We start from the raw sequence: 16,348 nt of genomic DNA on the forward strand, positions 1-16,348 counted from the left end.
CAACAACGCAAAGGTACATCAACAAAGTCTAAGCAATGCACTAGCGCAAGAACCTGGATGGCCCACTGTCCCGCCATTAGAGGGCCACCACACGCCGCCCAACATGGCGCATGCACCGGCCACAAATACCAACCCGGGAAGGTGTGGCACATGGCCCAAACGGCATGTGCATGGACTAACCCAGACCCGCGGTGAATCTTTAGTTTGCAAGCAGTGCACACGACAACAACCCGAGCTAGAGCCCGGCGAATTGCCAGCTGCAAGCCTCGAGATACTTTCGGATGGCCGCAAGGACGCGCGTCGCACAACGTGTCACGCGGCACTGACGACCACATCAGGCCACACACCAATGCCCGCCTCCCTCCGAGCACCGGCCAACCATGCGTGGCCCGCCAAGCCAGCCAACACACACCAAGCACGCCTTCTGAGCCATCTCCTGAACAACTCGCAACCTCCAACCAACCCTTGCAAGCGCGGCCTGCCGTCCAACTACCAAAGACAATACATCATCAACCACATCGCCGCAACAGTATCGGTACATATCAGAGAATCGTAGCACCCTGCCGCGCTGGGCGCACTGTCCAATTGACACTGCAGCTCCAGCAGCAGTGGCTCTCCCAAGACCGAGAAAAACACTGGCTGCATCAGTAGCGCCGCACACCCAACCGGCGCAGCACCAGCAGTAGCACTGCGCGCCTGCACCGCCGTGGGTCAGAACCCTGCCGCTGGAATCGCGCCTGCACTGCCGCGCGAGAACCACCGTGCAAGGCACGGCGTGCTAGCACCGCCGCGAGCCGGATCTCCGCCGCTGGAATCGGCTCGCCGCGCGTCTGGCCACTACCAAGACCATGATGCCGCTGCCCAAGAAACATCGATGAAGAGCCGCTCCCTCCCCGCCGCCGCCGCGGTGCACATTGGGGGCAACATCTACGACGGTTATGTTTTTTATTACTCCCTCCGTACCAAAATAAGTCACTTATTTTGGGACGGAGGGAGTAGATGATTCCTGTATTATTTAGGATGTCTCCTACGATTGTTAATTACAAATTTGAAACAGAACTTTCGGGAACAATATTTCTCTGCATGCAAAGGATTCCCAAGCTTAGACATCGTTGAACACAATTTCCAAGCTTAGTAAACTCATCGAAGTTGAACAAAAACAGCACCGGGGACTTTGGACCATGGCGGCTAATACGCTGAAACCGCAGAAAGTTTGTCCATTTCTTTTCTACATACAGTAGAGGCCATAAGCATTACCCACGACGCGGTCATGGCTGGGGTCCTCACTCCTCTGGCACAAATTGCTCAGACACGCACACACCATCTGATCGGCTGATCGCCTGATTCTCACGCTCACGGTACGCAATATAAGGTATACCCAACGTGGCAGTCATTTGGGCTCACCACGACACCACCCGCCTCCCCCGGCCCCCGGCCCCCCCCCCCCCCTCCCTCCTTTCACGCACGTCTTTCTTCTTTTCTCCCGTTGGCGCGTGAGGGCAAAAGCCGTGTCTGTGCCACCCACGGCATCTGCCCCAAATCACACATTTCAGAGAGAGAGTATTAGAGAAAGATGATTAACAAAAATGTAATATTTGTGGCAGGCTTATTAATGCTTTTGTGTCAGATTTTTCTTTTCCTTTTAGACTTGACCAATACCAATTTTTTTGTATTTTCTTTGCTTCTCTTTGTCCTCTCTTCTTTTGTTGCTCAAATTTTGAAAGTCAAAATAATTTACTCATGGGACATATTTTAGTGAGTCATGGTACATGTACAACAAATGACGGTACATTGATCGTTTCGTAATGTACCCATCGGTACTAACGAGAGTACATGACAGTACTCAAATCACAGAATGAACATCTATCAAAAGAAGACGAGTACCTCTTCAATACTTAGTTGTATGTGATGGTACTCAAATCAAAGTACATCAACTCATAATTGTACGTCATGTATCGGAAAATAAAAACACAAACATTCATCAAATCATAGTATCTCGTCATGTACGATTCATCAAAATTTAGTACCTCATGTGTACATCAACTCATAATTGTACATCATGGACCAGAAAAATATCACAGCTCAAACATTCATAAAAAATTAGTACCTCGTCATGTATCCATGGTACATGATGGTACTCAAAAATTACATCACAAATATGATAAATACCTTATCAATTTGTGATGCGAGTACATTGATCCACAACAGAAATACATAGAAAAAAAGAAATACGCAGCAAACTATGAACTTTTCAGCTAGCTAGCATGCAAAAGCAAGTACCAAATACTCATCCCATGTACCAAATAGACGTGAACAAGAAAAATGCAAGTACTAGCTAGGTACATCATGTACTCATCCCATGTACTCATCCCAAATAGTAGCACATACATCAAATTCACACCAGAAAATCCAAAAGGGACGAGGAGGACGCGGGGCCTGGCGAGGGAGAGCACGAAGTGGTGACCGAGCACCGGGAGTAGCAGCGGCCCGGCACGCGGAGCAGCAGCTCGCAGCATGGGGAGCAGAAGCTCGCGGACCAGCACCTCGCGGCACATAGAGCAGCATTACGCGGAGCAGCAGCTCGGCGGGAGCCCGTCCCGTGCGGGACGGGGACGAGATGGAGGAGGAGGAGGAGGGGCCACGAGCACCGCATCAACGGAGTCGGTCTCCCCTGCCATGGCACTTGGGCTCTTGCTGGACGAAGAAAGAAGAAGGGGAGGAAAGAGAATAGAGAACAGAGAGAGACGAGAGAGAAACGGAAGATGAAGAACGTGGATGACAGGGGTTAGCCAAAAATGCAGAGAGATTAAGAAGTGGAAGTGGACATGTGTGTGGACAACACGGTGGGTGTAGATAGGTGGGGTGGTACCGAGAGGTTTGGCGGCGTGAGGGCCAAGTTGATCACACCACACGTCAAAGAAGCGGAACGACTGCACGATAGGTCCGTCTCCGTTGCCTACTTTGCCAAAATGTGCAGAGTTGCCACCATGTCGATGCTTAACGATACTACAGTACTATTTCTGAAAATAGACCAAAAAAAGTTTCAATGTAATGTGGGAAATATCATCTACTAGTACGACTTAGTAGTTAATAGTATGAAAGCTACACATGCATGGATAGTTTTCCAACTCGATGATCTTTGTGATGGTAACCAGCAATTAATAGTAAATGCTTTCAGCCCATGCATGCATTCCAAATACGTTCTTGGCAAGCTAATTAATATTCCCTCCGTTTCATATTAAATGACTTAAAATTATCCAAATATGAATGTATCTATGTCTAAAAAACGTCTAGATGTATGTACTGGAATGACGTGTGCAAGCTATGGTGTTTTATTTTATAGAAATGAACTACACTAGAAGGAAAAGCATGCTTTGCCGCGCCGTTAGGTTCCGTGGTACTGAATTCGTATCCCACGTGTGATTTCCTTTTTTCATTTTGTTTACCATATGCATATATGTGCGCCACGACAATCTACCGGGAGAAAATCATACCACGCAAGACGTAGACAAATTATACAATGCGAGTTGGTACTTAAGATAGCATATTTTTATATTACATAATTCGATATAAGTTCTCGACAAACATTTGCGATAAATTAAAATAAAAAAGGAAAATGGGCTAATCCCGTTTGAAGCCGTCCTCCTCCTCTTCGTCTTGGTCCTCCATACTGCCGGCGTCCGCGCCGTCTTCGTCGTCGTCGGTGGTGTCCCAGTTGAAGGACCCGCGCACTGAGTAGTCAATTGAGTGTGTTTTGATGCAAAACCTGGGTGCACAAAGACGATGATAATTTGAAAAAAAATAAAAAATTGTTTTCCTAGGAGGTTGTTCCAAATGCAGTACTCCTCGGTCCTAAAAAAAATGGGTAAAAGAAAATTGACGTTTTAGCGACGAATCTGGACAAGCACAGAATCCGGGAGGTGGGACTACCGGCCCGTTTGGCCCACAGGCCACGCGTTAGAGTTGCGGGTTTGGCCGAGCCCCGCTCTAGGGTTTGGATCGCCAAATCAGTCTGCCGGTAGCACCGCCGTCCCGTTCGTATTACTCACCAATTCATCATCATGGAGCAGCATCCACTGGAGGGTTTGGTGGACGACGCGCTCGCCGTCGGGGACGGCGCGCTCGCCGAGGCTGCCGGGGATGGCGCGCAGGCCGAGGTCGTGGAGGACGGCGCGCTCGCCGAGGACGTCGGGAACGGCGCGCTCGCCGACGCCATTGAACTCGGGGCGCCGGCGCCTGCCAAACCAAAGAGCCGTTACGTTTATCCGATCTGCTACAATGGCATGGTAGTTGCGTCGCTGATATTGTCGGACCCTCCCATGGGCGACGAGCTGGACGAAGGGCTGGACGAAGGACCCGTCTATTGTACGGTCGAAGCACCTGCCATCCAGGTTGTGAAACCTGCCGATTCTCTGCCGTGTTGGCGCATAGTGTATACTGGCGATGGTTGTGTCTCCCGTGGCGAAAAGAATCTTCGTTTCTGGAGACGCGCTATGCGTGATTTTGGTGGGGCACCTGAGCTGCTCTTCAATCAAAACAAATGCTTAGTACTCACGGCAACCGCTAGGAGCACAGCCCCTAGGGAAGTCAACTCACAGCAGGAAGAGCTCACAGAGATGGTTTCTGGAGTCGCTGAGGTTGCTTCTAAGTCCGAGACAGTTTCTGGAGTCGATAAGAATGCTTCCAAGAAGAAGAACAAGAAAAATAACAAGAAAAGAAAGGGTGATAGACAAAGGCTCCAGTCACATTCTGCCCCTCAGCTGAGTTCTGCAATTGGGAGTAGTTTGAAAGACGATGAGAATAGCGTTGCCACTGTGGGCGAATCTGGTCCCTCATCTCCAGTTCTAGTGTCGGATCCTTGCCTAGATACAGATTTTGATGTAGTGGAGTCGTCATCGCAGGGGCACAATGCTGAGCAGCTTGACTTTAGCTCTTTGCGTGGTTTGGTTTGCCATACAAAGATCATTCGATTTATGGGCAGGAAGTATAGAATTCTTCTTCAGGATGAGAATGGACCTTGTTCCTTGATCGCCATATGTGAGATCCTGTAACCCCATGTTTGCTTGCATTCAAGCTTGATAATTTAGAAAATTTAGTCATTCGTCTTCTTTTGCAGCAAATTTTCTCATCCTTCTAGGGAGAATCACTTTGCCAGCTTTGATGGAAGTTTGTTTGGAGACGGTAGCTGACATAGTATTTGCTGAAGTCTTCAGGAACATGAAGGTTCGGTCTGATCTCAAAATTCTAGTTTCCATTTTCTTTTTTAAAGATTAATGACATTACTATGTGCTGTAGAATGAAGATTATGCAGGGGTAGTGGCTGCATTGAAGCAATCAGCTACTGGCCTGGATATTGATATCCTCTTTTCAAGGTGCGTGGTTAAGCTAGGTTTTAATGTAGTAACATGGCTTCGATTTATACATTCCGATATACTTTGTACGTGTAGTGTGGATGGCTTTGAAGATACGTCGCAGTACCGCATCTTCAGAATCCTGGGCATCCCTTTATACCATTCCTGCACGTTAAACCTTGACATGGAGGTATGCATCTCATTATGAACTACTATATGATACCCTACTCGTTTCTATTGGAATTTTGTAGCACTGTAGACATTTTTTGGTATATATAATTGTCCTCATCAGTAGCGAATTGCAACTGTAAAATTTAATAATCAGGCAGCGGGGCTCTCCTATTTAGATATAGAAGATAGAAGATTGGGAAATGTCTTTGAGCGTGATTGTCCACCTATGACATGGATCAATTTCACATTCTGGTCATACCAATGTTTTTTCTTAGGTTTTGCATAATATTTTTATTGTATGTTTGTGAACAGGAAGATGCTCATACGCATTATGCTATTGATGGACGAACTTACAATCAGCTTTACCTTGATCATTATAAACAAGTTTCAATGAAACAAGAAGCGGGACCTTCTGTTACGAGTGAAGAGGAAGACAAATGTGATTATTCTACTTCTCCATCTGTAAACAATTTCCATTTGTCAATATATTTGTTAATTAATACTTTGGTATTGAATTATTTGCAGTTGAGCGCATTGGCAGATTTCTAGAGGCGACTAAAGTTCAGTCGACAGATTATGGGTATGTACTGTATATCATTCTTATATGTGATCCCTACTGTTAGTTGTTGCTTAAATGTGAGAACTGTAAACATTGCAGCTTATCCACTTTGAAAAAAGAACACCCATGATGGAGACCTTTTTGTGTTCTTCTTTATATTATTCTTATATCCGATTCCTACTGTTAATTGTTAATTAAATATAAGATTTGTAAACATTACAGCCACTTTAAAAAGGAACACTCATGATGGAGACCTTTTTGTGTTCTTTTGTACATATCACCATTCTTAAATCTAACTCCTGTTAATCGTTAACTAAATGTGGGAATTGTAAATAATGACAGGTTCTGCACTTTGAAAAAGAATACGAATTACAGCTTATCCACTTTGAAAAAAGAACACCATGATGGAGACCTTATTATGTTCTTCTTTATATTATTCTTATATCTGATTCCACTTTGAAAAGAGAACACTCATGATGGAGACCTTTTTGTGTTTTTTTGTACATATAATTCTTAAATCTGACTCCTACCGTTAATTGTTAACTTAATGTGGGAATAGTAAACATGACAGGTTCTGTACTTTAAAAAAGCATACGAATGACGCAGACCTTTTTGTGTTCTTTTGGAACAACCATTTCAGCATCATTTTCAAGGTATTATAATTTACCAATTGGCACTTAATATTCTAATATGTTAATATGCTGCTAGAATTTATTTTTTCTGCCCTTTAGGCAAATGGAAATTTCTACAACCTTCAAACGGATGTGGGGTGCCTAAATAGCAAGATTACATGGCAGGTTTTCAATAATGTACGTGATTTAAAAATTCTGTGTTTCATTTGTCTTAGATTATATCTGTTCTAATTGCGTTTTGTTTGATTGAAAACAACTAGCTTGATGGAGATGGGGACTTACTGGAGGAGATATTGATATTGTCAAATAAAGATGTCGATGCAAGCATTGCTCCTAAAGCACTCGGGAAGACTCAGATTACTCCGGTTGAGAGTGTAACCATGAGTTCAAAATCAATACAAAATGCCCCTTTGCCTCGTGGTCATTTCAAAACTCAATTTGCCTCATTTTTCACGGGAAGTGAACATAAGAAATTTGAGGCTAAATTTCTTGAGTTTTTAAGAAGGTAAAAGTGTAATGTCTTTTTTTTCTGTGGTTTCTAAATTATGTTGCCAAAAATATTTCTAACATATTTACTGTTGTCAGCTACGAAGAGAATGGCATTAAATATTACCGGCCAATTATCACCGCTATGAAGGAAATGGGCTGTTGGGAAATGTTTGTCTTTTACGAACATATTTATTCTGTTGATCCTCAGTTTGCAATATCTTTATGCATGTGTTATGAGAGGTACTTCAACTTCCAAAATTTCTTATTCGCGTGCTATAGTACTATATCGTAATATATATAAATATATTTGTTTGATTCAGGGTTCGGAACAACCTGACTAATGCACTCCATACCTTTATTCAAACGGACCTATGTGATCCACACTTTCATTCTGAACATCTAAGTGTTCGCATCTGTGATATGCCAAAGCCCGAGAGGTAAGACTCAAGTCTGCATTTGATTGAATATAACAACTTCTAATTAAGTTTAATTAAATTTGATTAGTCTTATCAGCTTTATGTTCACGTTATTCTACTGGTTGGTGGATTCCAGCTAGCAAATTTTTCGATTTACCCCATTGTCATGTGGCTGAGGCCCACACCATCAAGTGCACTGGCTATTCTCTAGAGGTTGCGCATACTACCCCGCCAGGGTGAATAGTTCTGGCAAATCTTCTCACTAAATTGTCAACAAACCACATGAGTGGAAGAAGTTGGAATGGATTGTTTACACTCGATCAAATTTTGGTTAATGACGAACTCGAAGTTGATATTGCTGCTCCATTTTGTTTGAAAACAACACCGAAGACAAGGCAACTTGATTTTGTCAGAGTTGCTACTGATTTTCTTCCGAAATACGCCATCAAAGGCCAATTGCCGGGTTATTTTTTACATCTTCAGAAGTCTCTGGGAGTCTACATTGATAATTTGAGATTCAGTGCAAGAATGTTGCGGAAGTTTCACAACTTTATAACTGCACATCCTGCTTTCAAGGCATGTTTGGTCAGGTTGGCAGTTATAGATGATATCTATACAGCGCATCAGTCCCTTTCTCGGCCTGCAAAGAGATTGCTTCAGGCAATTCTGGATTGTGATATGAAGGATTGGAGGACACCGATCATCAATTCCGAAGATCCAGTTACTGTTTGTCCTGTCCATAAAGTTGTTTATCAATACCGCATCAATAGTAGAACTGCAAATGAAGAAAAAAGTGACGGAAAGGAATCAGCTAAAGAAAAAGGTGATGAAGATGAGGAATCTTTTCGAACTGCAGCGAATGATGAAAAAGGTGACGTCAAGGAATCAGCTGAAGAAAAAGGTGATGAAGATGAGGAGCCTTTTCTTCCTAGTTTGGAAGCGGCAATGATCTATTTACACCATGTCCGTCAACATGGTGCTAAAGGATCAAGGGTGAGTCAATCCTGTAGCATCTTTGTTTCTGCTTGAGCATTATATCCTTTGCAAAGCAGTCAAAAGTAACACCATTTCATAACTTAAAGTTTCACTCATAAACCATCCCTAAAGTAGAGATCAGATTTTGAATGTTATGACAACTGTCTAGACAGTGTTACTCACTAACTCAGTGATCTCGTATCTGGGAGTAGTGATGTTGCATTACTTGATTATGTAGTTCAAAAATGACTGCATCTGAATTTAAAACGGTTAATACAAGAAATATGCTCAAGTGGCTTCAATTACGCAAACCTTACACATGCAAATGCAAAATAGTTGTAATAGTTCAGATGGCATATCCTTGTTCTGTTCCAGAAAAGGCAGCATAGTTAGGTGATTGGACTTTACATTGTTTTATGCACTGTATGTAGTTCTACTAATCATGATGAAATATAATTTCATTTGAAGGATGAAATGGGCTCTCCACAGCTGGAAAAACTTTCTGACTTGGATTTGATTAATGCACATGTCTTGGATGATGTGTTGCCAAAAATTCTGGAACGGCTGATACTATATGCAGATGAGTTCATGGAGGCTTATGGCCCGGAGGCATATGAAGAGCTTTCAAGATGGTAAGAATGTTTGATTTTCACAAACGATAATCTGAGGTGATTTCTTATATTTGTATCTACTGCAGGATTGATGAAATATTGGAGAAATATAGTCTCCCTGAGTTTCTCAGGTATTACTTTCTTTAAAAAAAAAGTTAACCCTGCTTTGATTTTGTCCTCTGGAAGCCAAGTTCTCCATTTCAGAAATTATTTTTCGTCTTCAGGGGCTTAAAGCAGAATGTTATCATTTTCAGTTAGTCTCCCTCTATTTCAAGCATTCTGCACTCCCTGCATGCTGTTTGCACCAAAAAGCTGTTGTAGTAGTTATATATAATCTCAAATCTTGGGATCAGGGGAATTAGGGATGTGATGAAAATGATCTCAAATTATCTCCCAGTGAACGATTCTGATTCAAAATAGTTTATTGGTTTGATCTGTAGTTAAAGTTCTGAGAAATCTCTTCCTTGCTAACCCCTAAATTAATGTCACATGCTATGTTCTCAAGAATATCGTCAACAAAATGGAAGACAACGGAAGTATTAAAGTTAGCAGTTTGCGTACCTTGATTCCAAGGTTTATGGAATTAGAAGTCCTTGTGACTTTCTCCAGCATCTGGTTCCCTGTTTTGGAGCCCTTGCACTCTTCCTTGCTGCTACAACTTTTCATTCTTCCCTATCTTCATCTACTATGTCCACAAACACTCCTCTAGCATCCTCCCCCATCTGATCATGTTCCTTACTCTCTGTGTTGGCATCTCCCAAATCAGGGCATTCCTCAGAAATAAAACCTTCTGTTATCTGAGGGTGCATGCTATCCCTTCTCTTCGGAGTTAGAAGTTAGTTTCAATTCAGGCTATTTCTCTGCAGGCATAAAGTACTAAAGTAGTCACCCTGGATTGCATGCATCGGAAGCTGACTGGAGGAGGTTATTTCATCTCAGGATGCTGTGCAGCCTTCTGAGTGTCAGACTGAACATCAATCATCTGTAGACTCTTTGAGTGTGGGAAATGGAGGGAGTTCGTATCCTGTGCTCCTACTTAAAAGAATCCTGCTCCTACTTAAAAGAATCCATCAAAATTTCCATGAAAAAGATCAAACAAAAATATGAGTCGGTAGATGATGCAAAGATGCATGTTCATGCAAAATTTGAGGCCGAACAAGCTATCGTGCAAGGAGAAAAAAAGGAAAATCAGCATGCAACCCATTTTAATTGCATGCTGATTCTCTTTTCTTTTCTTTCTCCTAGCATAAAATTCTTTTTGACCTCAAATTTTGCATGAACATGCGTCTTTGTATACCCATCCATATTTTTGGTTGCTTTTGCATGCACATTTTGATGAATGTATTTGAATTGGGAGCATGTGAGCATGGGAAGGCACATGGGAGCACATGATACAATCTTGGAGGGAAATAACAGTTTATTTCTTAGTTCAAATACAGCAAAAGGAGCAATCTTTAGAACTTGCTGGTTTTCTAAAAACTCCCTGGTTTCTGTGATTTAACTTGTCTTTATCTGTCTAAGGCTGAACATTTCCAACATTGTGTCTCCTCTGATCTATCCCTCCCATAAGCTGTCTTCGTTGTTTTCCATTCTGTCTGTCTCCTTGGTTCCCTCATCATCACCTCAGGCTTCTTTGGAGGAATCTCGGTTAGTCTCTGGCTTTTCCCTTCATTATATATAAGTCCTCTGCAACAATTCTGATCACATACCCTACTAGCCCAAGAAAGATCTCCACAAAACCTCTCAGATTTGAAACATTCCTACCATTCATCTTAACCCTGACAGGACCCTTATAAGACTGAGCTAATCCACCACCACCACCATCTTCCCTACCAATTCAGCTATGACTTTCACAGCTTCCACAGTTCTAGGCTTCTAGCTATTAGAGGAATTCCAAACTTTTTAACCCACCCTGCTTGCAAAACAGATGAAGCTCCTGATATATTGTTCAAAGCCATGTGTATCCCTTTGAATTTTGAGGTGTTCAAGATTTGGCTGTTTGGGAAGACTACCAAATATTCGTTGTCAGATAACTTATTTGTTTTCCAATCCCAAGATTTGTCAATCCGATGTTCCAAATCTTCCTCCACTTTCTGAATAGAAGTTTCCCTCGTGAGATTCTAAATTACTGATTGCCTTACGGATTTTCATGGCATAGAAACCATGTCAGGTTGCTTTGCGTCTGTAGCAGAATAGGCCCAGAAACGCAACTCATTCCCTACTCCCCCACCCCTATCCACCCACTCTAGCAGGATTAGGATTTTTACCTTAGGGCTCACAAATTTTTGTTGCGAGGATACCTGGTCTGGATTCTTCCGAAGTCAGTACCCCTGGGCTCAGTTACCCCTTTCTTGGTATCTCCTGTCAAGCTGCGCACCTGGTGAGGGCACATGGTTAAGCCTCTCCCATCTGATTATCTGTGATCTCTACCGTTGAATCGGCGAAACAAACAGCAGATTCTTGCAAGCACCATCTCCTTTGTCTGGCCAAATCTTCTGCAAGGTCTCTAAGGTGCTTTTGGTAATACGAATATCTTCATTATGACATAATTGGCAAATAAATCTCATATATTATTAGAGAATATAGATGATGTTTGGATGACATGGAAGTCTTGTGGGTATGTTTTGTGTTGTTCTATGCTGATATTATTGCCCATTATTTTTCCAGAAGCTAAATTGGAGGAACATCGGAGCATATTCAATGGAGTTCTTGGAGCATCTTTCAGAAACTGTTGAGATTTGTACTTGATATGTAAAGGTGTTCATGTGGTGGAGGCACACTCCTTTTGTTTGGAGTTCTGTTTGTTACCTTTTAACTTGTGTCTTAACTGAAAGATGAAAATATGAATCTGACTTTTTGTTAACTGTTTGTTTGTCTGTATAAGAACTGAAAGTTGGTACGAATCAGTCATCTGAACTAGTATAATGAAGGCCTTTCTTTTTATCTTAATTTGGAGAGGAATATAGTTGACATCTCGATGAGTTAAGTGTAACACCCTGGAGTGCATATAAGGAATAAATGAGTACCTAATATGGAATAAGTTTTTTTTATGCAGGTTGACTGGGTACTTTAAAAAGAGCAAAATGTTGACCTTTTGATCCATTGCTCGGATTGGCGATCAGAGGTCATGAATACGTAGAGCTTGTCGAATGTTATCAGTTTGACTATTCATATGCATTAGTTGGAGTTTGGATTGCAAAATTTGACTTTTTGATTTATTGCTTGGATTGGCGATCGGAGGTCATGAATGCATAAAGCTTGTCGAATGTTATCCGTTTGACTAGTCATACGCATTAATCGGAGATTCGGAGTTTGGATTGTGGAGTTACGTCTGTCGCAAGTTCGGTCGTGCAAAAGGAAACGTGCTACGGTAACCTTTGGACTTCTGTGCGTCTGCATCCCCTGCCCAACCCTTAACAGCCACCTCTGTGACTGTGTACTCTAGAAGCGTAGCCATCTTGCCATCTTTAGTGTACACTAGAAGAAGAAAACCGGGGCGGAGTATCGGTGGCCAACGGGGCGTGGCCCGGTGAAGCCCGGCATCAGAGGGGTCGGGCCGGCCCCTAATGAAAGCCTCTCGGGCCAGGCGCGGCACAAAGCCGGCCCGGCCTGGCCCGTTAAAGCCCCGCGGACCTCAGAAAAAGCCCTTAGATTCATCTAGCCCAGCGGCCTTTTTATGGTCTGTGAAAGTGAGATAATGTATAAAAAGGAGACTACCGTGTAGACTATCACATACACTAACGTGGTGTACTGGTTAGCGCACCAGGGGAAGGTCTTGAGTTTAACTCTGCACACCCACATATTTTTACTCCTAGGGTGGATTTAGATTAAATTTTTTCAAAAAAGCTAAATGGGCCGTGCCGGCCCGGCCCGACGAGCATGGGGTTGAGGCCCAGGTGTCGCACCCGCACCCTCGGGGGTGGCGGCTGCCAAGGTGCGTGGGCCCAGGAGCGTGCTCGGGCCGGGAGCGGCACCAGACAAGGAGCATAGGTAGAGACCCCCGCGGGGGAGGTTGGAAATGTGCGTCCCGGACGATCCAAGCCCTCGGGCGGGGGGGCACGGTCGTCGAGGGCGGCTGCGTGGCTCGACGGGCCTGTGCCTACACTGACCCTAGCGTGCAGAGGAGCGCAGGCGAGGCCGGCGCAAGCACGCATTGACAGGACGGGTCTGCCGGGTGGGCAGAACATCAAGTCCCATCGGGCGCAGGAGGGAGCGGGACGCGTGGAGGAAAGATGCTGGTGACTGCACCGCCCACCGTAGAAGTCGACACGTGTGTAATTGCCGTCTTCAAAATGTGAAAACCCCTTGTAGTATAAAAGGAGGACCATGGGCAATAGGGAAGGGGTTGGAGGAGAGCAGGCCGGGAAGCTAGTAGAGGAGAGCTGATAAGAGAAGGAGCCCCCGAGAGCTAGGAAAGAGCCCTCGGGCGCGCCAGGTAGGGGGCGCGCGGGCTGTGCTTGTGGTGGCATCGGCTTGAGTTGAGCTCGAGTGAGTAGGGCGTTGCTGATGGCACCGCAGAAGGACCCCAAGGCAGTCGTTGACGATTCATCAGCTAAGCACACCCGGTCACGGGGCGTGCCCGCGGGCTGTCACACCCGTGGCACCCGGGGTGCCACCGCTGCATGACGCGTGGGTCGCATTGCTGGGTTCCCGGAAGGATCTCATCCCGGGCGGCAACGTGCAGGCTGCCCGGCAAGCTACCAGCCTGGCAGGGCTAGCGGGGCTTCTGGGAATAATCCCGCCTGGGCACCTCCCGGGAAGGCACTTGCCGGGAGGAGGCGTTCCCGGGCGCAGGTTTCCGCCGTAAGGGCAGGGCCGAGCGAGTAGAGCAGCAGCGCCATGTGGGCGCGCGGCAGACGCCCAGTGTGCAGTTTCATCAGGACAAGGAGTGAGGCGCGCGGCGCATTTAATGAACCGACAGGAGGGGCGTTATCCGTCTAGTCGGGCAAACAGTGGCTGCCCAGGGCTAGTTTTTAGGCCTTAAACCCCTAGTCACGAGGTTGGCACTTATGCATGTATGCCAGCGCCAGCGGTCGAGGGGGGGGGGTTGGTTTTTGGTTCGTTCGGTTGTTTCCGGAAAAACAACCTATAGTTCAGCACTAGCCCAGAGTAGCAAGCAACACTTAGCCAAAAAGAGAGCACCCGGGGAATCTTCCCTCGGCAACCTGTAAACACTCGGTCTTCAGATAATACAAGATCAGACAAGCAGGACGTAGGGTTTTACACCTCCGGGTGGCCCGAACCTGGGTAAAAGGCGTGTGCATTCGTGTTCGCTGCATTCTTACACTTCGCATTGGCCCCGCCGGCGATAATCGGAGCGATCCCCGTAGCCCACTGCCGAACCTAAAAGGGGGTGCCCGCGCATCCCCGGTGTCGGAGCCCCGTGCGACGACATCTGGCGCGCCAGGTAGGGGGCGCGTGAGGAGAGCTCGCCGGTGACCGCCGGCGGTGACGTCCACACCAGCATCGGCCTCATCTTTCTTGACGACAGAGCCGGCCACCATGCCCCCAAGCGGGCTGGTGACTCGAGGATCGACCCGCGTGCGGACCCAGCGGTGCACACGCGGTCGCACGACGTGTCACGCGCGTCGCAGGAGCAGGGTGATCCTGAGCCTGCCCGAGCGCAGCCATCACAGCTGCCACCGCCGCCTCCTCGACCATTGGCTGACAACCGGTCGAGAGGACCGGCGGCTCCCAGCGCCGGAGCCAGCCGCGCGAGCGGCTACAACGTCGCCCGCGCCCTACAGCGGGGCGACCCGCGGGCCGACGAACCGCAGCAGCGGCAGCAGCCGCACGAGGAGCACGGAGCATCGCCGGCGACGCCGACCGGCTCGCGTCCGGCTCAACCGAGGGCGTCTGGGGGTAGAGCGGAGGGCAGCTGCTCGGGAAACCGGTAGCCTCCCGCGCAAACCCTGGCAGAGGCCATCATCGCCGCGTGAGTCATGGTGCGCTACAAGCCGCCCCAGGGCTCGCCGGCGCACGAGGCATGGAGCGCGGAGCTGGATGCGCTCCTTGCGCTCGCCGCCCAACAGCCACAGGGCGAGTGCGGCCCGGTAGGCTCTGGTCGCGGGCAGAACCCGGGGCGCGGAGACGCGCCCCGCGCCTCGCAACAAGGGGAAAACCCTCCCCCACATGGAGGCCCAGGGGGCGGGGACCCGGAGGGGTCCTCTGACTTGTCACCCACCGTCACGCAAGGTGATGCGTGTGGCATCTTGAATGCCCGCCAGCAGGAGGATCTGTGTCAGCGCCTGGAGCGCCGGCGCCGGCGCGAGGTAGAGCGCCAATGCCCGCAGGAGCAAGAGGATGCTCCTATGGGCCCCGAGGACGGCTGCACTACGTTCACGCGCGAGTTGCGGCGGGTGACATGGCCCCGTAAGTTCCGAGCACCTCCGCTTGGTACGTACGATGGGACCGTGAATTTCAAGGATTTCCTACTGACCTACACGTTGGGGATGCATGCCATCGGCGCCGACGACAAGGTCAGAGCCAACTGGTTCCCGATGGTCCTGAAAGGATCAGCGAGAACCTGGCTGCTCAACCTGCCTGCTGGGTCCATCGCCCTTGGGCGGACCTGCGCGAGCAGTTTGTGAGCGCGTTCCAGGGCGGTTACAAGCGCCCGGGAACCATGGCGGAGCTGCACACTGTAGTGCCGAAAATGGGAGAGACGCTGCAGAGCTTCATCAACCGCTTCTCCAGTCTCTCCTACTCCATCCCGGAGGCGGAGGCTGCCGCCATCGTCAACACCTTCGCCATCAACGTCTGTGACCCAAAGATGCGCGAGAAGCTGAGCATGCATCGGATCCGGATGACGAAGGATCTGTACACCCTGGCGCACAAGTGTGCCATGGCCGAGGAAGGGCGCCTAGCGCCCGAACTTGCAGCTAAGGTTGCCGCGAGCCCAGACGAGGGTTCGCAGAAGAAGAGTTCCCCCAAGCGCAGCGGGAAGCAAGTCCTCGCCGCAGAGTCTGGGGCTGCTTCGAGGCCCGCGAAGAAGGCCTCGCCCGGTGGCGGGTCTGGCGGCAAGCAGGGCGACGCGTCCCGCTGCCCCATCCACGCCAACTCTACCCACAACGCGCAGGACTGCCGCATCCTACAAGGTATCAAGTAGCGGCGCGAACAGCGCCACGAGGAGCGCCGAGCAGCC

At 47.4% G+C, this 16,348-nt stretch overlaps 1 protein-coding gene across 1 annotated transcript; it reads left to right on the forward strand.

The window, feature by feature from the left end:
- The first annotated feature begins 4,278 nt into the window (after positions 1–4,278).
- LOC104583994 (ubiquitin carboxyl-terminal hydrolase MINDY-1) lies at positions 4,279–12,254 on the forward strand. Its single transcript, XM_024460676.1, has 15 exons — positions 4,279–5,037; positions 5,117–5,223; positions 5,296–5,372; positions 5,448–5,541; positions 5,835–5,961; positions 6,048–6,102; positions 6,653–6,734; positions 6,813–6,890; positions 6,974–7,218; positions 7,299–7,442; positions 7,523–7,639; positions 7,755–8,611; positions 9,062–9,225; positions 9,291–9,335; positions 11,872–12,254. The coding sequence occupies exons 1-12, from the start codon at positions 4,284–4,286 to the stop codon at positions 7,756–7,758; spliced, it is 1,884 nt and encodes a 627-aa protein (XP_024316444.1). The 5' UTR covers positions 4,279–4,283; the 3' UTR covers positions 7,759–8,611; positions 9,062–9,225; positions 9,291–9,335; positions 11,872–12,254.
- The last annotated feature ends 4,094 nt before the right edge of the window (positions 12,255–16,348 follow it).

Source organism: Brachypodium distachyon, chromosome 3 (assembly GCF_000005505.3).
Source record: "Brachypodium distachyon strain Bd21 chromosome 3, Brachypodium_distachyon_v3.0, whole genome shotgun sequence".
NCBI lineage: Eukaryota > Viridiplantae > Streptophyta > Magnoliopsida > Poales > Poaceae > Brachypodium > Brachypodium distachyon.